The 27,038-nt window shown below is 41.6% G+C and overlaps 1 protein-coding gene across 1 annotated transcript in view; it reads left to right on the top strand.

The window, feature by feature from the left end:
* LOC308297460 (trypsin-like) overlaps positions 1 to 7,323 on the top strand; it is a gene marked incomplete at both ends in the record, with an annotated part of 52,451 nt that extends 45,128 nt beyond the window's left edge. The window contains 5 exons of the mRNA XM_080740866.1: positions 3,218 to 3,371; positions 4,699 to 4,800; positions 5,298 to 5,349; positions 5,731 to 5,994; positions 7,138 to 7,323. Of these exons, the coding sequence (XP_080596992.1) occupies positions 3,218 to 3,371; positions 4,699 to 4,800; positions 5,298 to 5,349; positions 5,731 to 5,994; positions 7,138 to 7,323 (758 nt within the window). The remainder of the gene's footprint in view (positions 1 to 3,217; positions 3,372 to 4,698; positions 4,801 to 5,297; positions 5,350 to 5,730; positions 5,995 to 7,137) is intronic.
* Positions 7,324 to 27,038: the final 19,715 nt, after the last annotated feature.

Below are 27,038 nucleotides of genomic sequence, written 5' to 3'. Positions count from 1 at the left end.
GGATCAAGTTCTAACAGTTCTAGTTTTCTGGCAAGGTGTGAAGTAAGGTGTGCGTGCTAATGTAACAATTGAGGAATAAACCTGACAGACAAAACAGATACTGTACATGATAAGTGATCAGATAATTAAGAGCATGGCAGGATTTGAAGGAATGCAGTGTCACACCTAGGTAGATGTGTCCTGATGCATCACGATAGTGTCATGCTACAAGGAAGATTATTAAAACATAAACTCAATCCCATACGAGACACTATTGCCCTTTTCAAATTGTGTGAAGTAAATGGAAGGCGCTTTACAGATAATGTGCATTACATTCACCCATTCACACACACACACAGTCTTTCATACACCGATGCATGCAAGGCACCAACCTGCTCATCGGGAGCAATTAGGGTTCAGCGTCTTGCTCAAGGACACTTCGACAGTAACACTAGGGGCACCCGGGATCGAACTTGGAAACTTCCAGATGCCAAGCAGCCACTCTACCCCTAAGCCACTGTCGCTGTGTGTGTGTGCGTGCGTGCGTGCGTGCGTGCGTGCGTGCGTGCGTGCGTGCATGCGTGCGTGGAAGATAGGGTAGGAGATAGGGTGGTTCCATGTCTTTTTCTAAGATTGATTGATTGAAGACTTTATTAGAAGTTTGCATAGGAAAAGGTACAGTTTCATGACGGTACAGTTCACTGGTACAAGGTCTACTAAAAGGAGATCCATGAAAAGACTAAACTTATTTCCACTGGAAACCATTGAAGTATCTCATATAACATTGAATGACAGACAAATAGAACACAGTACTATGCAGTAGATATGTAAAGAAAAACAAAACAAAAACAGTAAGTCTAAATAAACAGTATATACAAAGAAGGGGCAGGGGAGGGTAGGGTTGGGCTAGGTTAGTTTTTTACCAGTTGCGAATGGCTGCTGCCTGTAAGTGATTCTTCAGGGCAATTTTAAAGGATGCTAGTGATCCACACTCCTTTATGACCTTCGGTAAGGCTTTCCACATTTTGGTGGTATAGCAGAAAAAAGAGTTTGACCCTTTGTTGGTTTTGACTCTGGGTTGAAAGTGATCTGTGGCGCTGCCTCTGGTGTTGTAATTATGGACATCCTTAATGTTTATAAAGTATTTTGACAGGTACTTGGGTATCATAGTGGTGTAGTGTATCTTGTACACCAGGCCCATTGCAAGTTGATGTACTCTGTCATCTACTCTGAGCCACCCCACTCTTAACTGGTGAGTAGCGGTGAGGTGAGTCTGATAGGGAAGGTGAAGTAGGACCCTAATTAGATAAGCCCAAAACGTAGAGATATTTTATTTAGTTATACTGTTACTAACCCTCACTCTACCCCTAACCCTAACTTGGGTCCCTACAAATCAGACCAATCACATCTAACACTTCAGCTAATGCTGCTACGCCAATAACGAAAACACTCGAGCCCTCAGTTAACACTGCAAACAGCTCAGCAACATTAAGCACACAAAGCTATTAGCATCTTAGCTCATCATTGGTGGTGAATGGTGATAAATCTTGTCCTAAACCTTTTATTAATCTCTGACAAAGTGACTCGGGCAGGTTTCTATAGACCGGCTCCATTGAGTTGGGCAGCATGTCAGATTATTTGTTCATGGAAACAGAATAAAAACAACTTCATAAGGCCAAAGAATAAAACAGGCAAATGGTTAAAAAAAGGGTAAAATATGACGGTAGGGACTAGGGCAGGGGTCGGCAACCCAAAATGTTGAAAGAGCCATATTGGACCAAAAAAACCCAAAACAAATCTGTCTGGAGCCGCAAAAAATCATAAACGCCTTATATATCGTCGTTGTTGGGTAGAACAACCTTGTATGTCCAAAACTTCGTTTTGTATTTATCATTCACAAAAATGAACTAAACTAGTGAAAACAGCCGATCTACAAGCACACAACGCCTCGCGGTGCGAGGAGTTGTGTGCTTGTAGATCTGCTGTTTTCACTACCTTTGTGCGTCAGTCTTGTATGATGAAGCAGGGCTTTAGGCCTACTTTGCAAAAAAAAATAAAAAATACAAATTTGAAACTTGGAGATACAAGGTTTCTGCCCGACAGTGACGATAAAAAAATCGTTAAAACAAAAAATACATTTTCCCCCCCATCTTTTTCCATTTTCATACATTTTTGCGCGGGTTGCTGACCCCCGGACTAGGGAATGCCTATGGCAGGGTTCCCCAATTAGTTTTCCCCAAGCCAGGGCCGAATCATGCCTAGGGTACCAAGCCGAGGGCCACAGCATTGCAGGGGACGACGGTGGCGTTCCCGCTACTCCAGCGACAGTTCAGATATCGTCGTTGTCGGGTGAAAATATTGTATGTCCAAAACCGTTTGTTTTGCATTTATCATTTTAAAAATGATTTAAACTAGTGAAAACAGCCGATCTACAAGCACACGTGTGCTTGTAGATCTGCTGTTTTCATTACTTTTGTGCAACGGCCGTGTATGATGAAGCAGAGCTTTACTTTGCGAAAGAACATACAAATTTGGAGGTACGAGGTTTCCACCCGACAACAACGATATACTAGTGTTGTTGCTGCTCTTATACCACCATTATTGCTGGGGTCGGTGGGGGCCGGACAGTAGCCCCCCGTGGGCCGCAGATGGCCCGCAGGCCGCCTATTGGGGAACCCTGGCCTATGGCAAAGATTTAAAATGTTTACACCATTTATACAGCTGTTATTTTAGCTTTCTTCTTATGTACACACTAAACACCAAAGACTATTTTTGGTTGAAAATGAACAGAAACTTAACTCAAGTGAAGCATGCATCCAAATGCCTGACTGTATGGCCCACAGAGACCCTTGCTAATTATTTGTCATAATCATAATTATTTATAATCGTTTCCATGTTGAAAAATGTTCATATATTCTCAAACATTTGAAAAAAAAATTAGTGGATATAGCAGATCTACAAGCTCACAACGTGTCGCGATGCGTTGCACTGTGAGCTTGTAGATCGGCTATTTCCACTACCAATGTTCTTTTTTTAAGTATAAAGTTGTCAAATATGTTACTGTATGTGTCTGTTACTGTATATCTGCCATGTGCAACTTCAAAGCCTACAAGCCAAATAGAAATGTAATTGTCAACGACGAAAACACAATTAAATCATTAATCACGATTATTTGAGTGACAATTATTCGTCATGTGAAATATCATAATTGTGACAGCCCTACTTGCATCTTCATCAGATGGCAGATTTATAGGAGGAGAGGAGGTTAGTCCATACGCCATTGGATATCAGGCTTCTCTGCAGTATCAAAGGAAAGGCGTGTGGAGACATTACTGTGGAGGGGCATTGGTCCACAGCCAGTGGGTGGTGTCTGCTGCCCACTGCTGGTGGCCGTGAGTACTGACTTAAATACTACTGGCAATGTTATCACAGGTCAGCAGTGATCTGGACCGGATTTGTAGGTTTGAGAGAGGAAAAGAAAGAGAGAGGGTGTAATTTATATGATAAATCGTTAGAATCCATAATATAAATGTAGAGTAACAAAACAGGCAACTAAGTGGCTTGTCCTCCAGGCTCATGTCTATTCTGGGCTGTATATCAAAATGTATTTAGCGCCTGTGGATGTTCTGGAGCTAGGCTACTAACCCAACATTTTTGTTTGTGCAAAATCTCTATAAGTATATCGTGTTTCAACCTTTCAAGGGTGGCCACTGGCCATAGGCCTAATAGTGTAAAGCAGACGTGGTTAGTGCACGTGTCTGTGGCTTTGAATATAGTAGTGCAAAAGTGGCTGTCATGTTTTTCACCATGCTGGAGCTGGAAGTAGGCTAAAAGATCAGATTCATTATTAGAGTTTTAAACCTGAAATCAAGCCACTCGGTTGAGCTCTATAAACAGCCTCAAACACAGCAAAAAGCAATGAGATCACCACAACCAAAAATTAGTTTCCAGATAGATAACACCGACCGCAGATTGGAACAGTATTATTAATTAACCTTATTTTCCAAAAACGCTTACGATATTCTTATGACTGTTAGACTGATATTGCTGCTGACTGTTAGAGCCATCCACAGTCCACACCAAACACAATCTACCGTAGCCTATAAATGTAAAGAGTTTAAAAAAAGAAAATAGCAGAGTCCACATTACAATTATAATGACAACAGTGGCGAATTACATAGTTATAGTCAGTGGTGGAAAATGTACCCACATTTATCAATACTGCAATGTAGAAATACTCCACTGCAAGCAAGAGTCCGGAATTCAAAATGTACTTGAGTAAAAGTGCAAACATATTGGTATACAAAATAGCAGATCTACAAGCTAGCTCACGTGCAATGTTTGTAGATCGGCTATTTTGAAATAGCCAAGGTCTAAAATAGGGCTAAAGTGGTTCATGTATGCTTTTTAATATTATTATCTCTATCTGCAAAGTAACTAGTAACTAAAGTTCTCAAATAAATGCAGTGGTACAAAGTACAATATTTGAATCCGAGGTGTAGTGGAGTAGAAGTAAAAGTATTGGAAGTTGGAAATACTCAAATAAAGTACAAATATCTCAAAATTGTACTTAAGTACAGCACTTAGTTACTTTACGCCACTGGTTATAGCAAATAGTTATAGTGCTTTACTTAATTAGAATCTAGAATTGTTTGATTATAAGACCCTTTGACCAGACCTGAAAGGCTTAATGAATGCTCCCTCTGCTTTGGTCCTCAGGGCCGCTCTGATGAGGGTGGTGTTGAGTGAGCACAACCTCCACATGGAGGAAGGCTATGAGCAGGTCCTCAATGTCACCAAGATACAAATGCACAGCTTTCAGTACAAATCCTTCAATAATGACATCATGATGTTGAAGGTAAGCTATTTTAAAGGACAACTTTGTTTGTTTGTTTTTACAACAAGGGTTCATATTTTAGATTGGAAAAGAGTGTTACAATGTTTCCATTTACTGTTTTCTATCGTTTTAGTGTTTTTAACCATTTTGATTTCAAAATCGTACACGTGACTAAATAAATGTAAGATGCACCGCAGTCTTTCATGGGCAGATTTGACTTAGTAGTGTTAAGCACCTTCCAGACGGTACGCGGTCACCGCGTCCTAGTAATTCATTTTCAATGAGTGGTGGGCAGTTCTTTTGGCCGTGTGGAGAAGGCGAGGCGACGAGGCGAGCGGGCGCAGTCCCGTGAAATCATTGCACGCGTGCTCGTTTGTGCATGCGTACGCGGGCGGTGAGAGCTGGATTGTGGTTACAGTATCTTTGTGAAATACCGCACAGTGTTTACTCGCTGAGTGAGTGTGTTTGTGTCTCACCGCAGAGCGGTCCCCGCTGATCCTAGCGGGAGCCCCCGCGGCAACCACGCTCCGTCTGTAGGCCTATACCCCTTTACTGTATATAGCCTAGTAATAAAGAAATCGCCAGCTTATTATGTCTGATGAGACATATTTAGCCACTTGTATATATGCCCCAACCAGCGAAATTAAAACAATAGAAATCAGTAAATATAAACATTTTAACACTCATATATTTTTTTTCTCTACTTACTATCTAAAATATAAACCCTTGTTGTAAAAAGTTACACACACACACACACACACACACACACACACACACACACACACACACACACACACACACACACACATTCTTGCATTCATAACCTGTACTTTGAGCTGAGTCAGGTTCCTTTATCATCTCTGTTCCTTTCTCATCTCATTGGTGGGTCCTCCTTGTTTTGCCTTGTGTTTCAGTTAAGTGAACCAGCACAGCTCACTGACTACATCCGTCCGGCCGTGCTGCCAGACGAAAGCACCCCCGAGTTGAAGCCGGGCGCCTCGTGCAGAGTGAGCGGCTGGGGCGTTACGCATGTCTTCACTTACTTCCTCTCTCCTGAGCTACGTGTTGTGCACGTACACATCAGGCCCTGGTGTAAATACATCTACTGGGGCCGGATCACTGAAAACATGTTGTGTGCCGGTCCCTGGTCCTTATATGGAGGCAAGGACTCCTGCCAGGTACAGAAACAATTTGATTAACAGCATCATGAATGATTGATGGAATCCTGTCATAAAATGAAGCAATAAGCCACAAGAGGCATGTGGTTACCTGGTATTTTATAGCGGCTGAGAGGCGTGGTGAGACACGAGGCGCAACCCTCTCAGCCGTTATAAAACACAGGTAACCACATGCCTCGCGTGGCTTATTGCTTTTCTAAAGCGGTTACAATATGGCAACATGAAAATCATAGACATGTACCAATTATAACTCTTCTAATTCACTACAAGGTCTGCAAGAAAGTTCCCAGCTACAAGAAAGTAGTTCCCAGCTTTTTTTTTTTGCCAAAAACACAGGTGCAGATAATTGGTGCACTGTGGAACACTGTGGAAAGAAATAACGCACCTGGGTTTGATATAACTGATTCAAGGTGTGCTTTGTAGTCTCATATACCACAGCAATTAAGGGAAACCAGCCAATCAGAATCAAGGAATGGAACTAGCCGTTTTAGAATGTGTTAAAACAGCTCCTATTCTTACCTTACAAAACAAAGACAAGGGTTCACATCCTGACAAGAAACAAGTCAGTGAGGGAAACTGGGGAGAAAAAGAAAAAAAAGATGTATGTATGTATGTTTTTCATTTCACATTTGAATGAGATGAAAAACATATCATGTTATTAAAGTAGCAAGAACACTACTTTAGGACAGGGGGTCCGGGACCCCTAGGGGGTCCTCAGAGTTACTACAGGGGGTCCTCCAAATCTTTGAAAGATAGAAACTTTTTTTTTCTCCTTTTTTATATTAACCACTTGAACCCCAACGTCCATATTCAGAGAACTTTAGCCAAAAATAGCAGATCTACAAGCTCACAACGCCTCGCGCTGCGAGGCGTTGTGAGCTTGTAGATCTGCTATTTTTTGGCAAAGAGCTTTGGTGTAGAGGGGAAAAAGAGCAGACTAAGAACAGAGTCTGTAAATACAGTATACATTGATGATTGTGCAGTCAAACGACAAAACTGTATGGAATCTGGGGGTCCCTGCTTCATCTCTCTCTCAACTAAGGGGTCCTCGGCCTGAAAACGTTGAAGACCCCTGCTTTAGGATGTGTTTGTTCACAAAAGGGATTTTGTTCATCAGGTCTCTTATCTCTTGGTATTCTGCAGGGTGACTCTGGTGGTCCGCTTGTGTGCAATGGAAAGTTGGAGGGTATCGTCTCATGGGGCATCAGTTGTGGCAGCGCACGCTACCCAGGCGTGTACACCAAAGTAAGGAACTACGTCCACTGGATCAGATGGCTGATCAACAACGACGAAAAGAGTCAGCTCCACCCAGATGGAATATCGGATTGAATGGTTTAGGACAGGGTGTATTTGATATAGGGGATATCTTCAAAAATAGTGTCAAATCCTGGAATAAATTCCTTACCAAAAATGTGCTTGTAAAGGTGTCTACTGTCTAGTAACACATCTCACAAAGACTGAAATTCAGTTTCCCTAAGAGAATCCTTGACAGCTGCTGAAAGTTGGGGTCCCATTAAATTAACTATACAGGACAAAACACACCAAAATAAGTATGCTTTAATCCTTGACAGCTGCTGAAAGTTGGGGTCCCATTAAATTAACTTTCCAGGATAAAACACACCAAAATAAATATGCTTTAAGTAGCATGTGAGGGGGCAAACTAGGGGTTTTTCATGATTCTTTGTTTTGCACGAAAAACATTCCTTGGGCTAAAAACGGTCCCATAAACTATGGTTTAGTGATGAGTCGTCACTTTTCTTTTTTTTTTTTTTTACACATTTCTTTATTGTTTTTTGGCAGATAAACAAGATAGGTTAATCACAAAATGTTACATATCTGCCTCTTTTTTTCTTTTTCTTTTTGAGTCGTCACTTTTCACAGTTTTGTGGGAGCCGCATTGGATTCAGAATCATGAAAAAAAAAACTAGTTTGACCCCTCACATGCTACTTAAAGCATATTTATTTTGGTGTGTTTTATCCTGCATAGTTAATTTAATGGGACCCCAACTTTCAGCAGCTGTAACGGATTATTCTAGGGAAACTGAATTTCAGTCTTTGTGAGCTGTGTTACTAGACACCTTTACAAACGGTAACCGGTCACGTCGCCAAATATCCAACTCGCCAAATTGTCCACACTCATTGGGCAGGCTTGTCAATGCTCCTGGATTTGCCATGATTGGCAATTACATCTACTATGTTAAATATTTTCTGGTGGAGGACCCCCAGATTATAAATCATTATTAAGGATGTCTTACTTTGCTTCTGTCATCAAATGTGTACACCTACATTTGGCATTTTAAGGCTGAAATTGTACCCATGCTAGTAAAGCAAGCCTGATAAAAGTAGATGCACAAAATTCAACAGAACACAGGAAAATATATATCTGTTAAGAGGTTTTGGGGGGAGGACCACCAGACCCCGGTTGGGGAGTTCCGTGCACACCCTAAAAATAAATCTCCTGGATTCTCCTGGACTGACAGTCCAATGTTGACAACCCTGCTCATTGGCGAGGTGACCTAGAAAGTTGGTGTGTCAATAATTGTGTATAATACATTGTGTTATGTTACATGCTTTTATTTGCCATGTTTTAGCGCCTTCTACAGGCTGACAAGGGAACATAACCTTATTTTTCTAAGTATCATTGGTTATTATAGGTCATCATGAGTCATGACCAATGGTCATGATTTGACCTCAAGGAAGCTATGTTTGTGAATACGATTAGACTGTTAGTTCATTTGTGTATGTTTAAGTTGTAATGTGTAAGTTGTTGGAAAAAAGAAGAGAAAAAAAAAGATTCATGTGAGTTTAAGAAACACAGGATAAGATTGTACATTTGATAGATTAAAAAACATTTGTAGTGAATGGATGATAATTATAATAGTCTCACAAAGAAGCTCATTCAAATTTTGTATTTTGCATTGATGTCATACATTTTCCTTTTTCTGTATTGTACTTTTCAAACAAAGAGGATGCGTGTTTGTGCTATCTGGTGATGCGTACACATACGTGCTCAGGTGACAGAATACTACGATGTTATAAATCACTGCTGTCGGGCAAAAACCAGCTATCTCCATTTCTCTACTTTTTTTTAGTGCTATTGAACACCCTTTACGTCTGTGTGTGGGTTTTTTACCAATGAAAAGCGCTTTTGACTAGAATGACCAATTCAGACGGGAAAAATGAGAAACAAAAACATATCTGGTCGAAGACCTCCTAGCTGTATTTGGTTAAAGTGACGATAATAAAAGTACACATTCAAGTATCTGACAATGTCAGCATACCAGCATATACCAGCAGTACCACTTAGAAACCTGACTCACTCGCTAGCTTTCGCCGTGGACTGAAGACTCTCCTTTTCAGACTCCACCTAAACCCTTAGCACTACAGAAACACTCAATGACCATACATGAAGCTAGTTAGCATTTGTTTTTAGGTTTTTTAGAATCCTTTTCTTTACTGATTATATTGTTTTTTATATTGATATTCATATGTTCTGACATGTTATCTTGTTTATTATAGTGATGTATTATCTGCTTATTGTAAGTCGCTTTGGATTAAAAGCTTCTGCTAAATGCCTAAACTGTAAACTGTTTTGTTTTGTTTTGTTTTTATTCCTGAAAATGTAATATTTTGGACATGCTGCTTTCTCCCTGAGGGCAGAGATACATGTACAGTATGTGACAGGCAGACACACCTTTTTCAACACCAAGCACATTTTGGTAGCCCAGCCCCAGGGTGTCTCATGGTAGGAGAGTCAAGACAGGGTTAAGCAATTAAAAATGGGATTGGCTTTCAATGTGACTTTTCCCTCAATGCCCTGCCCTGCAATATCCAGACAAACTAGAAAATATTGTTCCTTCGAAACAATTGTGGGCTCGCTTCAAGCCAGAAAACAATGGCTATAAAAGTACAAAATGTCAAGATCGCGGGCAGTGCTCTCTTTGACGTTACTGACGTCAAAGATTGGTCCATTTTGTTCCAAAAATGTGTTATGCAAAAGTTTACCCGCTGGTGGTGCTATAACAGGCCAATGTGAGAAGGGTGGTATCTGTTCCTTGACCTATTGGGAATGTGCTTGCAAGATTTCACGCACATCGCAGGCTGTGTTCATGATTTGAGGTGTTTTTGGCTTTGGCCACTTTATCGCTGCTTGCAGCTATATTTATTATTATTATTATTTTTTGTGTGTGTGCACTTCATAGGCATATTAGATAAAGGTCCTTAGATTGTGTGTAGAATGTTTCATGCAAATTGCAAAAAAGAATCGGGAAAACGCTTAAACGGGTTTAAGCGTTTCACAAACTGCTCAAAATGATATAGCGCCCCCCTTTGGCCAATTGGAGTAAGATTGGTTTTAGTGATATTTGGACTAACACTCTACATCTTTGCCAAATGCCATGAACATGTTACTTTGCATGTATGATTTAGAGGCAGAAGAATAATTTGCATAAAACTGCAATATTCATTGAATTATTAAAAAAGCATGTTTCAATTTAAAAAAAATCCGAAATTCCAGAATAAAAGCGGGTTTAAGCGTTTTACAAACTGCTCAAAATGGCGGAAAATCTAAGGGCGGAGCTTACTTAACTCATTTAGTGCCCCCCCTTTCACCACTAGAGGGCGCCCAGTGGCCATAGAAAATCCCATAGAGATATGCTGGTATATGCAGAAGCCCTGCAGCCATGACTTGCCTGAACACTTTCCTTTGTGCATTTACAGGAAGAGGATGAAGTTAGCTTGAAGTTAGCTATTGGCTACCAAGCATTTTAGAAGCCTTATTTTCGTCAACTTAGCCATGATTAAACCTTGCACACCTCATGCATGGGAAAAAAACAGAGAAGAATGAGCTCTAAAAAATCCAAGTGGATTTGTGCAGTTTGTTCACAGCTTTCAAACAAAAAAATCCGATTGGAAATCCGTTCAGGCATTCTTGAGATAATCGCCATTATGTTTTACATGTTATGTAAACAAACATGGCTGCCCTGTATGTTAGATGGGGTTGTATGGGGGTGGAACATGCAAAATCGCGATTGAAATCATGTTCACCAGATTTGATGGGGTCCAAAAAAAAAAAAAAAAAATTCAAAAAAATGTTTTTCAAAAAAAAAAATTTTTTTTTTAATAAAGCCGAACTAGTTCGGGATTGGCACTCAATGAGTGCCAACAAAGACACAGATGTCTTCTGCTTGAGTCAAAGCACACGTGTAAGCAAGTTGCATGTCTCCAAACGAAACGAGTCATGACTTATGCCCGTTTGAAGTTTGAATTTTCAAACGCTTCGTATAGCGCCCCCCTTTGGCCCCTTTGTAGACTAACCCTCTACATCTTTCCCAAATGCCATGAACGTGTAACTTTGCATGTATGATTTAGAGGCAAAAGAATAATTTGCATAAAAGTGCAATATTCAGTGAATTATTAAAAAATAATGTTTCATGGCTGTATGTATAACAGAGCATGAGCTTTACCTTTTGCACTTTCGAAGGCTTCCTACAGCGCCACCATTTGGCCGATTGCTGTAAAAAGTAATTCAGGAGATGACCACTAGGTTTAGGTATACTTTATTAGACAAGAATGGAGGCAGCAAGCAAGCATCACAGCATGGCATACGGTGAACACTACTATAACGACAGCATAATATCTATAGCCTAAGTAAGAGCGCACAGCATGGCATACAGTGAACACTACTATAAAGACAGCATAATATCTATAGCCTAAGTAAGAGCATAAGATTGGCATGGGTTCTGCCTCGGGCCATTTCTCGCTGTCCCACGATCCCCATGTTGCCATGAGTATCGAGGGCATAATCTTATTACAGCGAGCTATGACCCGAGACCCCCCAACACAACAAACCCCCAAAACACGCCAAAAGCTCAGAATCCCATGCCAGCGCTAACCAACGGCGAAGAAGGCAGCTTGGCTGTAAATCTAAGCAAATAAATGTTAACCTTACTGCGGAGCGGGGGGCAACTAAACTATGTACTGCCTACCCTAGTGCTTTAGAGCGCTATGGAATACTAATGGCAACAGCGAATGAATGCGCCGTGGTACTAATTTAAGAATACTAACAGCTTGCAAACCAACCAGCGGTGAAGATGGCGGCTCTGCTGTACTTTTAGCGATTAATGTGAGCTGCAGCACTGAAAATATATACTGACAGCAATACTTAGAGCAGTAGTGCAATACTTACAGTAGAAGCATTAGTGAAGAGCAGTTTCTTAATATTAAGGTAACGGCAGCAGGACAGCTCAGAACATCCTACCTAAAGGGACACCCCAGCAACCACCTAGCTTTTGCATAAATATAGAATTTATTGGAACGCCGCAGAGCAAAAAAATAAATAAAAAAATAGCAAAACATCTCGGCAAAAGCGGTATGGAGCCAACCAACGGCGGAGAAGGTTGCTCTGCTGTAATTTTAGCGATTACTGCTGAGCCGGAGGCAATTAAAATATATATACTGACTAACTCTAGTACTCTAGAGCGCTAATGTATACTAGAATGAGCAAGCAAAAGAAATACACAGTAGTACCGAATGTATTAAATATTAGCAGCTTGCCTAAAGCCAACCAACGATAAGAAAGGTAGCTCTAGTGTACTTTTAGCGATGCTATAGTGGGCATGAGCAACTAAATATAACACTAATTAAAAGACCTGTGAAGCGCAGCAGAGAGGCAGCACGTAAAACACACAAATATATCAGGTATACACCGAAGCAGAACAGCAAACTGTACTGGTGTAACCTTAAAGGACACCTTGCCTTGCATATTAAAATACATGTGAAGCACAGCAATAAACACATACGTGTGAGAGTCAGCAATAAAACACACAACCGTATCAGGTATACGCCGAAGCAGAACCACATAATGTAACCTTCTAAAAACCTGTGCTAATAGTGCGGCCGCTTCAGTCCTGAGTTGCTTGGGCTTGATGCTCATCGACAGCTGGACGTGCCGGACTTCAGATTGCAGAGTGTGATGAACGGACATAGCTGCCGATGCCCGATGGCTAAAGGATTTCATGGTTGATGACGGCACCCGGAGCACTGCTGTTGTCGCTGCACCGGTCCAGAAAGAGAGCTGTGCGAAGGTTTGGGAGACAGGCTGTCGGGCGGGGGGGCCGGCGTGCAGGCAGGCAGCTGGGTGGGCAGGCCGCAGCTCTCTCGGTTTTATGCCGAACGAGGCTCGTGTCATGGGTGCCCGGCGTCGGGAGCAGACAACGGGCGGATGGCTGGGTGTTTCAGCATGGAAATAAAGGACGGAAAAGTGAGTTAGTTCTGCTGCAGAGTCCGCTGAAGCACATATAAGAAACTCAACCCAAACCACATCTTGACTTTTAAAGTCAAGCAATGCAAGAGAGCGGCTAAAACCCAATAAACAGAATAAGCAAATGTGCTGCCATTTAACTATGGCTACCTATTATTTCCCAGCTTAGAGAGTGACTGACACCCCAACAGAACCGAACAAGCAAATGCGCCGCTATTTACCTGCTAGAGTCTGGCTCCGCAGTGCTTCTAGGATAGCTGACGCTGGTGAGAGGAATGGAGTTCCCACCGCTGGTGCTGGAACTGCAGTTCCCAGGTTCCTTCGCGGCATGATGGCGGCGTCGGCGTGTTGCAGCATGACAACGCCCCCGGAAGACGAGCCTGCGCCCAACAAGCTTCCAGCACGATGCGGCGGGCTGGCGGGCAGCAGGCAGGCAGGTGGACTGGCCGGCAGGTGGACTGGCGGGCTGGCGGGCGGGCTAGCAGGCAGGCGTGCCGGCAGGCGGGTGCGTTAGCTGATGCTGTAGTAGCAGAGCCCTCTGTAGTGCTAATCGACTCCTGACTGGCTTCATGGTATTATACAGCCGTGGACGAAGCTATAAAGATGACATGTTAATAGAAAAACGCAGCAGCTGTGGCATGACGCTGCAATGACAAACATGCAGCCGCTCCAGCCTGATTCTGAAAAACATGATGTTAGCAGGCATTTAGCAGCCGCAGCACGAAGCTATGAAGAAAACACACTGTTAGTGGAACATGTAGCAGCTTAGCCTGAAGCTGCCATGATAACATGATGCTGTAGTAGCGGGCCTGCCGCAGCTCCGGCATGGATCTGTAGTGATAAAATAATGTTAGCAACAGACATGTAGTACTTTAGCCTGAATTTGTAAAGATAAACATCTCAACATTTTTCACTAGCAGTAGCCTTAGCTGTAATTATTAGCCCAAGTGCCGCAGCTACAGAAACACCACAAGGACATACAGTGCGATACGCAGTGACCCAGAACTATAACCTTAGATTGAAACAAAAACGGCTGCTCGATAGTGGACAGTATCCAATGACTTCACCTTTAACTCTGTTACACTTGAAGCCGCCCTGATGTTAGCAACAGACATGTGGCAGTTCCGGCCTGAGCTGCAAACATAAACAGATGTTAGCGTTTTACCAAGAGTAGCGTCCGCAGTAATTATCCGCTGCTATGCCAGCAGGCAGCCGCAATTTGGGTAAAGCTAGCATTAACCGAAACCAGGCAAAAACCTCATGAACAAAACATTAGTTATAGAACTTGTCAACCCTAAAAAACTGAGAGGAAAAGCCTGACGAGCTGCAGCTTGTTACATGCTGCTAAGAGAATGATTAGCAGGATGGGAGGTGGGGGTGGGCTACAAAAAGCCTTTAGAAGTAGAGGATCTATGACGCAACGGGGACACAACGGGGATGCTTTTAGCTGTAGCTACGAAGTAGCCACCCGCAACATCCTTGAAAACAACTGCCACTCCTAAGCGGATGCTATGACAGCCAGACTACAATGCGTGACTGAATGGGCTACATAAAACACACACACGCACACGCCCCACACAACCCGAGGAGAGGCATAAGTAATATACGTCCGCAATAGACTGAATAGAATAAGCTGCCAACGAAGCCTGTATGAATTGATAATACATGCGCATCCCTGCCGTATGGAACTGCGCGTGCACATAAAATAATATAATAACGAAAAAGAATCGTAACGGACCAAGTGACATGGAGGTTGAATGCTAGAGAGCTACATTACCCATGTGCTCAGTATGCGCAGAACGTGCGCAATCCTTCGCTTCGTGACGTTACCCTCTGCTAGCCTGTATGCTAGGTAGCTGCTGACTACGGACACACGTAACCCCCATGGAATAGGCAGCTTGAAGAGTCATTACAGAATGTTAGCAAACATCTTTAGCTACATGAGTTCTGAGTTGTAAGCTAGCCGACTATCAACAGACAGCTCATGGCTGGAATGAACAATGGCTCCTACAGTAGCAGAACGGACAGCATCATCGACAATAAAATATGTGGAACAAATGAGGGCAGCAGCCCTACCATGGTCTAAGAAGCGACCGGAATACTTTAGCTGCAGCTATGGTATAGCAACTAGCACCTCCCTTGAATGATTGCGTCTCATAAGCAGCTATTCGGCCAGACAGTACAAGGCTGAATTGGGCCATCAACATAATAAATAAAACATACACATAGAGACCGAGGAGAGGCAGTTTTCTCCTGGCCCGCTATGACTGTAGTAAGTTCATACGCCTCTTACTTCTACCACGGCACCGCGGCTTGAAATGATAAGAGAACTACATTTCCCACCCACAGTGCTTAGTTATGCACTGACGGGCGCAACCCTCCGCTTGATGACGTAAACTCTGCTGGCGTGGACGCTAGGTAGATGCTGTTTACAGACACACGCAACCTACGTAAAATAATCCTCCTGCGGGACCCAGTGTCCCGGCCCCCTCAGCGGCGCGCGCCACCTTGTGATCGCCAACCGAACTAGCTTTGATCCTGCGGATCGTCGCACTATTAACACACGTCGCCACAGTAAGCTGAACACATTGATGTTTTTATTTTCATTTTCTGTCTAAGTATGTAGGAGTAGAAAGGAACCGAAGTTTTGAGGAGAACTTGATAGATAAACTAGAAATACTGTTCCTTCGAAACAGTGTGGGCTCGCTTCCACCCATAAAATAATAGTAAAAGGTGTCAAGGTCCCAGGCAATGCTCTCTTTCATTTTACTGACGGGCCCAGTCCGGCCTGTTCGAAGTGGAGCGGTGAATCTGAGCAGCTATACCCTGTGTACTGTACTGTACTGTACTGTACTGTACTGTACTGTACTGTACTGTACTGTACTGTACCTTACTGTACTCTACCTTACTGTACTGTACCTTACTGTACTGTACCTTACTGTACCTTACTGTACTGTACCTTACTGTACCTTACTGTGCTGTGCTGTACTGTACCTTACTGTGCTGTACTGTACCCTACCTTACTGTACTTTACCTTACTGTACTGTACCTTACTGTGCTGTACAGTACTGTACCTTACTGTACCTTACTGTACTGTACTTCACTGTACTCTACTGTACCTTACTGTACTGTACTCTACTGCACTTTACTGTACTTTACTGTACCTTACTGTACTGTACTTTACTGTACTCTGCTGTACCTTACTGTATTGTACTCTGCTGTACCGTACTGTATTGTACTTTACTGTACCTTACTGTACTGTACTTTAATGTACTCTACTGTACCTTACTATACCTTACGGTACTGTACTTTAATGTACTCTACTGTACCTTACTGTACCTTACTGTACTGTACTTTAATGTACTCTACTGTACCTTACTGTACTGTACTTTAATGTACTCTACTGTACCTTACTATACCTTACTGTACTGTACTGTACTGTACTGTACTGTACTGTACTCTACTGTACCTGACTACCTTACTGTACCTTACTGTACTGTACTTTTATGTACTCTACTGTACCTGACTGTACCTTATTGTACTGTACTTTGCTGTACTCTACTGTACCTTGCTGTACTGTATCTTACTGTACTGTACTCTAATGTACCTTACTGTACACTACTGTATTGTACCTTACTGTACTGTACTGTACTGTACTGTACCTTACTGTACTCTACCTTACTGTACTGTACCTTACTGTACTGTACCTTACTGTACCTTACTGTACTGTACCTTACTGTACCTTACTGTGCTGTGCTGTACTGTACTGTACCTTACTGTGCTGTACTGTACCCTACCTTACTGTACTTTACATGTACCTTACTGTGCTGTACAGTACTGTACCTTACTGTACCTCACTGTACTGTACTTCACTGTACTCTACTGTACCTTACTGTACTGTACCTTACTGTACTGTACTCTACTGCACTTTACTGTACTTTACTGTACCTTACTGTACTGTACTTTACTGTACTCTGCTGTACCTTACTGTATTGTACTCTGCTGTACCGTACTGTATTGTACTTTACTGTACCTTACTGTACTGTACTTTAATGTACTCTACTGTACCTTACTGTACCTTACTGTACTGTACTTTAATGTACTCTACTGTACCTTACTGTACTGTACTTTAATGTACTCTACTGTACCTTACTATACCTTACTGTACTGTACTGTACTGTACTGTACTGTACTGTACTGTACTCTACTGTACCTGACTACCTTACTGTACCTTACTGTACTGTACTTTTATGTACTCTACTGTACCTGACTGTACCTTATTGTACTGTACTTTGCTGTACTCTACTGTACCTTGCTGTACTGTATCTTACTGTACTGTACTCTAATGTACCTTACTGTACACTACTGTATTGTACCTTACTGTACTGTACCTTACTGTACTTTACTGTACTCTACTGTACCTAACTGTACTGTACTGTACATATTCTATGTGTTCTATATCTATGAATTCTATGTGAATTCTAAAGCTGTCAAATGCTGTAATTGTAGCGGAGTAGAAGTAATAAAAATGAAAAGCCTGTCAACTGATCTCCCTGACAACCAACAACAACCAACACAATGGCTGACTTTCCCCTCAGGCCACTGGGACCTACAGTAAAATCCTTAAATTCTATAACCTGAAGGGACAGTCCGCCATTCCACTGGTTGCCGCCGGTTGCCAGGGACATATCCCAATCAGGATCCTAAAACTTTCTTCTTTTCTAGGTTAAATTTCTCTAAAACTACAAAACATTTCAAAGTGAAAAGTACAAGCACACGTGTCCACATTAAGCTGAACAGATAACTTTTTGAATGGTGTTGAAAGGTGTAAGTATTTAGGAGTTGAATCGCGCCAAAGTTTTGAGGAGAACTTGACCTATAAATAATGAAGATAACATACGTGTGCTCGCCTTTCAGGCGAGCCCACAATAAACCAAACCGTTAGTAAATCCGTCAAGATTTCAGCGATTTAGAGTATTTTTGTTTGTGTTGATCATCCACTACAATAGAGCATAAGCCCGATCCAAGATGGCCGCTGGTTAGCGACGCTGCTGACTCCGCCTTGAGCCAGCATCTAGCCTTTCTTATATATATCTATGGTGGAGCTTACTTAACAAAGACACAGATGTCTTCCGCTTGTGTCAAGGCACGCGTATAAGCAAGTTGCATGTCTTCAAACGAAACGAGGCATGACTTCTGCCCGTTTAAAGTTTGGATTTTCAAACGCTTCGTATATCGCCCCCCTTTGGCCAATTGGAATAAGATTGGTTTCAGTGATATGTGAACTAACCCTCTACATCTTTGCCAAATGCCATGAACGTGTGACTTTGCATATATGATTTAGAGGCAGAAGAATAATTTGCATAAAACTGCAATATTCATTGAATTATTAAAAAAATAATGTTTCACTTTAAAAATCCGCCGTAACAGATCTTTAGATATTGGTCCAAAGTTCATGTGAAAAAAATGTTTTGTGCGCGTGATGCGAATATCCCAGGAGATAGATTTTTACTGTTTTTCATAGAATTCAAATTCAAATGGTGGGAGAACTAAAGGTCAGAGGTCAAAAGTCAGAATGTAAAAGTTGTGTGGCATGAGGAGACGAAAGTGCGTCCAGGTTTCATGGCTGTGTGTCAAACAGAGCATGAGCTATACCTGTTCAAAGTTTGCACTTTCAAAGGCTTCCTACAGCGCCACCCTTTGGTCAATTGGTGCGAGCTTCGTGTTTTAGCCGTTTGGCATAGTCCTCTACCATACTGCCGAGTTTCGTAAAAAGCGACTGCACGGTCAAGCCACTAGAGAAAAAGTGGCAGAATAATAATAGTTATGATGAAGTACAATATCAATGAGTGGCCTTTGCCACTTTGTGGCTTGGCCACTAAAAAGTTGAACACGTACACACAGTAAAAACTGTGGACCTTTATTTTCTCCTTTCTTGATAATTAATTAATGTATGAATTAATGTTATTGCACATTTAATGTGAAATAAAGGATATTTGGCAAGACTTTGGAGTTGTTTTGTAAAGCATGAACTTATGTAAAAGTTTCTTATTTGGCCTATCGGTCCTGCAGTACTTTCTGAGAGTCATTAAAAGCAGCAGCCCTACATGATGGTCAGGTGTTTCATAGGATCTAGTAACATCATGGCTAACATTTGGTTGCCGGACTTCTGACATAGAGACAGACAGCGACACCTCCTATGGCTATAATTTCACTATAATCACTATAATTTTACCTGTTTAAAATGTTATCTTATTTTCGTGTATTATTTCATTCAAAACTGTTGAGTAAATGTTGACATCACCTATCATGGTGTGTTGCGTGATGTGTATGTGACCATAAACAATTATTGTTGCACACATTTCCTTCATCTGTCACTGGGTCTTTTTTTCACCAAGCTTCCTAACAGAGTCAGTGTGTCATGTGGTTTCTGTAGCAGCAGGATGATGGTTTAACCCATTAAGCCTTAATGTAAAAAAGTTTGATTAGAAGGCATTTGTAGAATCAACCTCAGGCCTCAAACTTTTTTTTCTGCTAAGGACCCCCAAAATATGTATTAGGCTGCGAAAGCCCACCTGAAAATGTTTTGTCAAAGTAGGGACCCCCAGGAGAGAAGATTTGTGTTCACAACACCAGTGTGTGGTTGAACTTGTGTTGAGCTTGTAGATCTGCCATAATTACCTATGGAGCCAAATTATCAGGATCAGGGGTCCCGAGTTCAAATACATATTTTCTAGGGGGTCCTCAATTCGATTGTTTTGGGGGAAACCCAGTTAAAATTTGTTTATGTTTTGGGGCCCAATTGAAATATTATTTTGGGGGGTGCCCAGTTCAAATAGGATTATTTGGGGGTTCACGGCCTGAAAAGGTTGAGCTATACAGTAATATAGCTACAATCTCAAATGACACAGATGCTTTCCCGGTGTTAATGTTTCCAGGTTCCCAAATAGCTTCACAGTCTATGTGCTGAAGTGTCTCTGAGCAAGACTGCTCTCTGGGTCCTGCCTGTCAGACACTGACTATAAATTACAATTATTTATTCACAAAGTTCACCTAGTTGTATTTGTTCACCCATTCACACACCGAAGGAGGTCATTCTGTGGCCTGCTGGCAGTTTGCATACATGAGATGAAATCAAACACATCATATAATTGTATCCTCTTTAGTTCTGACTTGATGGATTGGGTGTTGCATGCTTTTCTGCACCATTGTCTTCACACCTTTGTGTACGTAGAGATGTGCGCAAAGCATGTGCTTCACTTGAACGGTGTGGTTTAACACCCTTTTGTACCTAGAAGAGAAAGTGAAAGGACCAAAACGACCCTATTTAACCTGACATTGTGGTCAGCTTAGGTTCCAGGAACTGCTCGCATTTCTTAAAAAAAAAAAAAAAAAAGTTTTCTCCTCCCTCGATTATGAATGAATATTGCAAACTTTATGTGAAATAAAGGGCATTTTCAAGACTTGGAAGTTGTTTTGTAAATATAGGGAGCTCTGAGAGTGTACAAATCTAACCAAATTTTAATCTTTCTTATACATTTTTTGCAATCTTTTATCATCTTTTTTGAGTCATAGACAACATAAATGTGGTGGAGTGGATTCCTTGTGCTTACTGGCAGACTAAGTGAAAATGTTGCCACCGATAGTTCCAGCGTAGCCTAATCTGAGAATAGATGAGCACGCACGCACGCACGCACGCACACACACACACAAAATGGCCTGTTTAGCCTGACATTGTGGTCAGCTATACAGTAGGTTCCAAGAACGGCTCACTAATTGCTGAGAAACAAACATGTACACAGTGAGCATGTGTTGTGGTCCTGTGTCTCTGTGCATGCATCATGTTGTAGACTGCTCTCTGGGTGCAGCCAGTCAGACACTGTTCCTAAAATGTAGGAAGAGTCATGCTGAAGACAAATTATATGTATGTGCAGTAACAAATACCACAACAACAACAACAACAACAACAACTAAAGGAGAGAATAAATGATTAGTATTTATTCACATCACTTCACCCAGTTGTATTCGTTCAACCATTCACACACCGAGCAGGTCATTATGTGGCCTGCTGGCAGTATGTATACAAAGTTTGTCGCTGATTGGTCAATAGTTAACGTTTTTGTCCTACTCCTAATCAGGACAAAAGAAGGGAATATTACTAGTAAGACGCCTCAGGGCGACACAGTGATGTGGAAACCAGGGCTGTGGACATCAGGGATCTCCATAAATGGGCATGAAAGGGATTTGCTCCCCCTGGCATCACAGGTATCTCTCTAACAGGGAATCATTAATATTGATGTCATCAGGAAACTCCATATATGGGCATAAAAGGGATTCTGTTAGTGTGACATCACAGCGGAGCCAGAGTGTGTTGTCAGATGGCAAACCCATCCTGGTAGAGTGGTTCCCCTGACATCACAGTGACGTCAGAGCATGATGTCAGAGCGGCAAACCCAGAGACCGTAAAAATGTGTACACGTCTACAAAGACACGGACAAGCTGTGACGTTTCTCATAGTAAACTGCGACTGTCACAATAAGATTATGCAATCAATGCATTTGCAGGTGTAGATTAGAGGATGACACGGGAGTGGATTTTCACTCCTGTCCCGTCCCACTCCTGCAGAAAAAATCCTGTCCCATCCCAATCGTGGGCCAAAGTAAAAAAAAAAAAATCCTGTCCTGTCCCACTCCTGTAGAATTTATCCTGGTCCCATCCCGCTCCTGGTCAAAATCGCTCCCGCTCACCTCCCGCTCCCGAAAAAAATATGTTTCTCCATTTTGATCCATATTATATTTGATATCGTGTTTATTATTATATAATGTATAATTTTATAATGTTCGCAGTTCGAAGACCTCACTTTCCTGTGCTTTGTTCCCCCCAAACTGCTAATAAAGTAGCACTGTTTATTTCTGCGGTTTGATGAACTGGTCTGGAATGATTCCCGCTCCTGCCCACTCCCGGTGATTTTCATTCCTGTCCCGTCCCGATCACGGCATTAATACAAATTTGACTCTAGTGTAGATTAGCTCCAAACATGTTGACATGATTTCTGGGCATCGTGTACACTGCTGCTTTCACAGCACCTTTGTGTAGTGACACGCTAACATAGGATGTGTTAAAGGTTGTGAGTTTCTCTTGAGCAGTGTGGTTTTAACACCTTTAGAAGAAACTAATGGCCTCTTTCCATTGCATCGTCCTGTCTCTGCAGTGCTCGCCACAACTCTACCCCTCAGTTTTAGCGTTTCCTTTAGTACCTAGAACCTGATAAAAGTACTCACATTTGTTACTTAAGTAAAATTATCAATAGGCCTACTGAAATGTAGAAATACTCTGTTAGGGTGCCCTCACACCAAAATACCTATGAGAGTGGAATCCGCGTTCTGCCAATGCATTTCAATGAGAGTGAAGCGGTTTCATGCCAGCAGAGGATTTCTGCAAAAAACGCTCCCTTATCATTGAAATGCATTGGCGGAACGCGGATTCCACTCTCATAGGTATTTTGGTCTGAGGGCACCCTTACAAGTAAAAGTCTGGAATTCAAAATGTACTTGAGTAAAAGTACAAAAGTATTGGTATCAAAGTGTACTTAAAGTACCAAAAGTAAAAATAATATGCAGAATGTCCCATTTCAAACGTGTACCAATATTATGCGACTCATTGTGAGCTTGTAGATCTGCTATTCTCAAATGGCCAAAATGTATATAGAGCTGAAGTTGTTGATGTAAGTTCTGTAATAATAATCCAAATCTTCAAAATAACTAGTAACTAAAACTTTCAAATAATTGTACTGGAGTAAAAGTATATAGCCTACCCTAACCCGGTATATTTGGATCTGAGATGTAGTGGAGTAGAAGTAAAACTATTGGAAATTGTAATGACTCAAGTAAAGTACATATACCTCAAAATTGTACTTAAGTAAATGTACTTAGTTACTTTACCCCACTGGCTGGCGCTACCATGATGTTGATTTGAAAAAAGAAAATTGGCCCACCTTTTGTACATGACACGTTGACTTGTGTGAAAGGCATTGTGCTTCATACTGAGCAGTGTGGTTTAACACCTTCTTGTACTTAGAAGATGGGACCAAAATGACACTATTTACCCTGACATTGTGGTCAGCAGCTAGTTTCCAGGAACTGCTCGCTTTACTTAGAAACAAACACGTGCACAGAAACCAACCAAACACACTTGCAGACAACAAAACCATAGGTACGTAACTGCCCACAATCAGCAGGTCGGGCCTTGCATGCAGTGTTTGAGTTGCATTTGCTAAGTCGTGCGATAAGTACTGGGAACCATCCATCTCCCAGGGCCCTGGTGTTTAGTGCATTGGAAAGGGGATACACACCCTGGTTCTCAGCCAAAAATAAGCCACTCCGAACTGCAACTTACTTACGAATTGATACATTATTAACCTCACTTTGAGAACCACTGTTATACATGTTGCAAGTTTAGCTCTACATAATTGCACCTTTTGCAAAAGAAATGTCAAGCAGATGGGGGTTGAAATAAAAGGGGTTGGGGGTGTTCAAGGACATCACAAAATGTCTGTGCACACACGCTTGTGTGTAAACTAAAGCTTGCATGACGTGCCCACTACTTCCTCAATGCTTTTCTGTGGCTAACATGATTTCCTTTATCAGTGGGTAAATGTCGAAATGGAAATATGGGGGGTGGTCTGATCTTAAAGTGGGTGGTGGTCTGATGGTAAAAGTGGGTGGTCTCGTCTGCCTACTTTGGCACATAAGAAGCACACTGACACTGACAGATCTCATCTCATCACTGATTGCTGATCACTGACACCTCAACAACATCTCACATCACAGCCTGGTGAGTTGATCTGCTTAACAAATGTCATCATACATATAACGTGTTTTATTTCATTTTACATGAATTTAATTTAATGAATTTATTTTTGTATTGTTAAAAAGTCATTGTTGCAATTACTATACAAACATATACAACGCTGCAAGCATCAAGCAAGCAATGTGGTTGCAGAGCCATGAGGTCAATAGGGCTGGAGCCTATCTCTTTGTTTCTGTATGAGGCAGCTTGATATGTACACCCCCTGGACATGACGCTAGTATGTCACAGGCACTTAACCCCAATCCAACCATTGATGCTGAGTGCCAAGCAGGGAGGCACTGGGTCCCATTTTTGTATTTGTCAAAAAGTGTACCTATAGGCGTTAATTACTAAGGTCATGATTTCTGTGGGACCTTCTGACTGACACTGTCAACATGTTGATACTGCAACCCTGCAATTTAGATAGAAAGAGAAAAAAACGTCTGTGTCTGTGTCTGTGTGTGTGTGTGTGTGTGTGTGTGTGTGTGTGTGTGTGTGTGTGTGTGTGTGTGTGTGTGTGTGTGTGCGTGCGTGCGTGCGTGCGTGCGTGCGTGCGTGCGTGCGTGCGTGCGTGCGTGCGTGCGTGTAGGTGTCAACTTGCTGTGGAGATGAAGAAGAAGAAGATGATGCTGACCATTGTGTTGCTGAGTGTCTTCTCGTTCGGGATGCTGCCTGCAGACTCAGGAATGGTGAGTACATTGTGGTGTTAATGTCCACCTCAACACACGGTGACATGTAGAAACTGCACAAATCATCTGTGTTTTTTACAACTTCACTATAATGGCATTGTGAGAAGTCGTCACATCACGGTAGAACAAAACATCAAAATGTGTGTTTATTCTCTCCTCTTCTCCTAGTTTATATGAATAATTATAGGAGAATTCTATTTTCTTACCTGATGTTATTATACCATAAATACATTTTTATTTTTCGCCGCAGCTCTGATCGCGAGTGTTGGGGTTTATCAGTAAATTACTTATTTGTATTGCTCAAAAAAAGGACATAATAAGGACCAAATACTGTCAGTTTTTTTAGTGATACAAATAAACTATTTACTGATAAACTCCACCATTCAGAATCAGAGGTGCGATGGACAAAATTACCACTCGTTATGGGATACATCACCAGATCAGTAAGAAAACATTTAGGCCAGACTTCTCCTTTAACAGCATTGCAGGCTGAAGGGGACAATTTATCCAATGACAATGAAGCTTCTATGTAAAATACAAAAAATGTTAATCATTGCACGAAAGGGACAAGCTGTTGCTAACATTGGTCCGTCACCCAAAATGACTTTGTTTCTTTTGATTACTCACATGGAAACTTGCGTTCAATCGTTTTTTATTTTATTTTTATTTTTGTATTTATCGCATTCCTAAGACAAAAAATTGATTATAGTAAATTTACCTCCATTGATTCCAGATGTTGACAGAAATGCAATTGGGCCCCCATCCGGAATCAATGGGGTGCGTTTATTGTAATAAAATGTCTTAGGAATGCAACAAAAAAAAAACTAAAAGAATAGGCCTATTAGGGACCTAGGGACATTTATGGAGGGGGGTCACTGGAGGAAAATAGGGGAGGGTCATGTCTTTTTAGTTTTAGTTTGAGGGAGGGTCATCAAATTTTACTTTGAGTCCAAGGGAGGGTCATCCAATTTTTATTTTTAAAATGAGCCCGGATTTTATATGCATATTTTCTTTACAGCTTTCCTGAATAATAGTACAACAATAGTCATTGACACCCCTCCGTTGCTTATCTTGGTTTTTCCCAACAGCTGGGCTATTGAGCCTTTCCCATTGTTCCTTCTATGTGTCAATCATTTAGCTTGGCCTATCCAGCCAGTAGGCGTGTGCAGTTTCTGGCCAATCACTGACGCTCTTCCTGGCAGCGACAATACTTTTAGTCAGAGGGAAAAGTTCAGAACACAACAAACATGGCGTCTTACAACATCAAGAGAACAAATGTGCGTACTAAAAGTTACTTGGATCACAATTTAAGAGCTTCGCTGCAGACCCTCTCTGCTGAGGAGAGTCTTGTCAGACTCGAAACTAAATTAGAGAAGAGCACGGACAACAAGATCAGAGGGGTTAGGCAAGTCCTACTGGAATTGCGTGTGTGTGGCTGTTTGGATTTTGATTTTGGCTTCGAGGTTTTTTCGTCTTTTTTTCTTTCTCCACCACAACGGGAATCTTTTAGGGATAGTCTCATTGATGAAACATATGGCATCCCTGTTTTAATATATAGGGTTAAGTTCGGCCGGCAGTGGATCATCTTAAAGGATGGCAGTGTTCCAATGGAAAGCATTTTTCTTCACTTTCACATTTGCGTATAAAATTTCCCAGACAGATAGATGAAGCGGTGAGTTTACAGATTAAACATTCATAGCCTTCTCCTAAGTCCTGTAACATCATATGATATAGAAGTGGTAGCTTAAGTTCTAGAGTTCACTTTTATTCACTAAAATGTTATCTGTGAAGATAGCTCAGTGCATTAGTCGCTGTGCTAACGATCCATTCGTCCCGTGGGGCCGCCGGTTCGAGTCTCATAGGGGGAGGTGAATTTGCTTTATTCATGTTCTCGTATATAGTGCTATTATTACTGCAGTTGCGTTTATGAATAAGTTTATGTTTTTAGGGAACATTTTACTCATGTATAAAATGTTATGTTTTAGGGGAGGGCCATCTTCTTTTCTTTTTTTGGTTGGGGAGGGCCACTGATTTTTTCCCACATACAGAGGGAGGGTCATAGCATTTTATATCAGGGCATATACATTTCCTCCAGTGACCCCCCTCCATAAATTTCGTTCTGTCCCTTATTGAACTCAAGTCTTCATGGTGTGAGTAATCAATAGAAAAAGAAAGTCATTTTAGGGGTGAACTACTCCATTAAGCTAAAGTATCAATGCTAATGTTGAAATACTTATAGTTCGACT

The sequence above is a fragment of the Nannobrachium achirus genome (assembly GCF_963921795.1).
Source record: "Nannobrachium achirus genome assembly, chromosome: 13".
Classification (NCBI taxonomy): Eukaryota; Metazoa; Chordata; class Actinopteri; order Myctophiformes; family Myctophidae; genus Nannobrachium; species Nannobrachium achirus.
The sequence above is the reverse complement of the archived record's forward strand: the minus strand, read 5'-3'. Positions and strand labels throughout refer to the sequence as shown.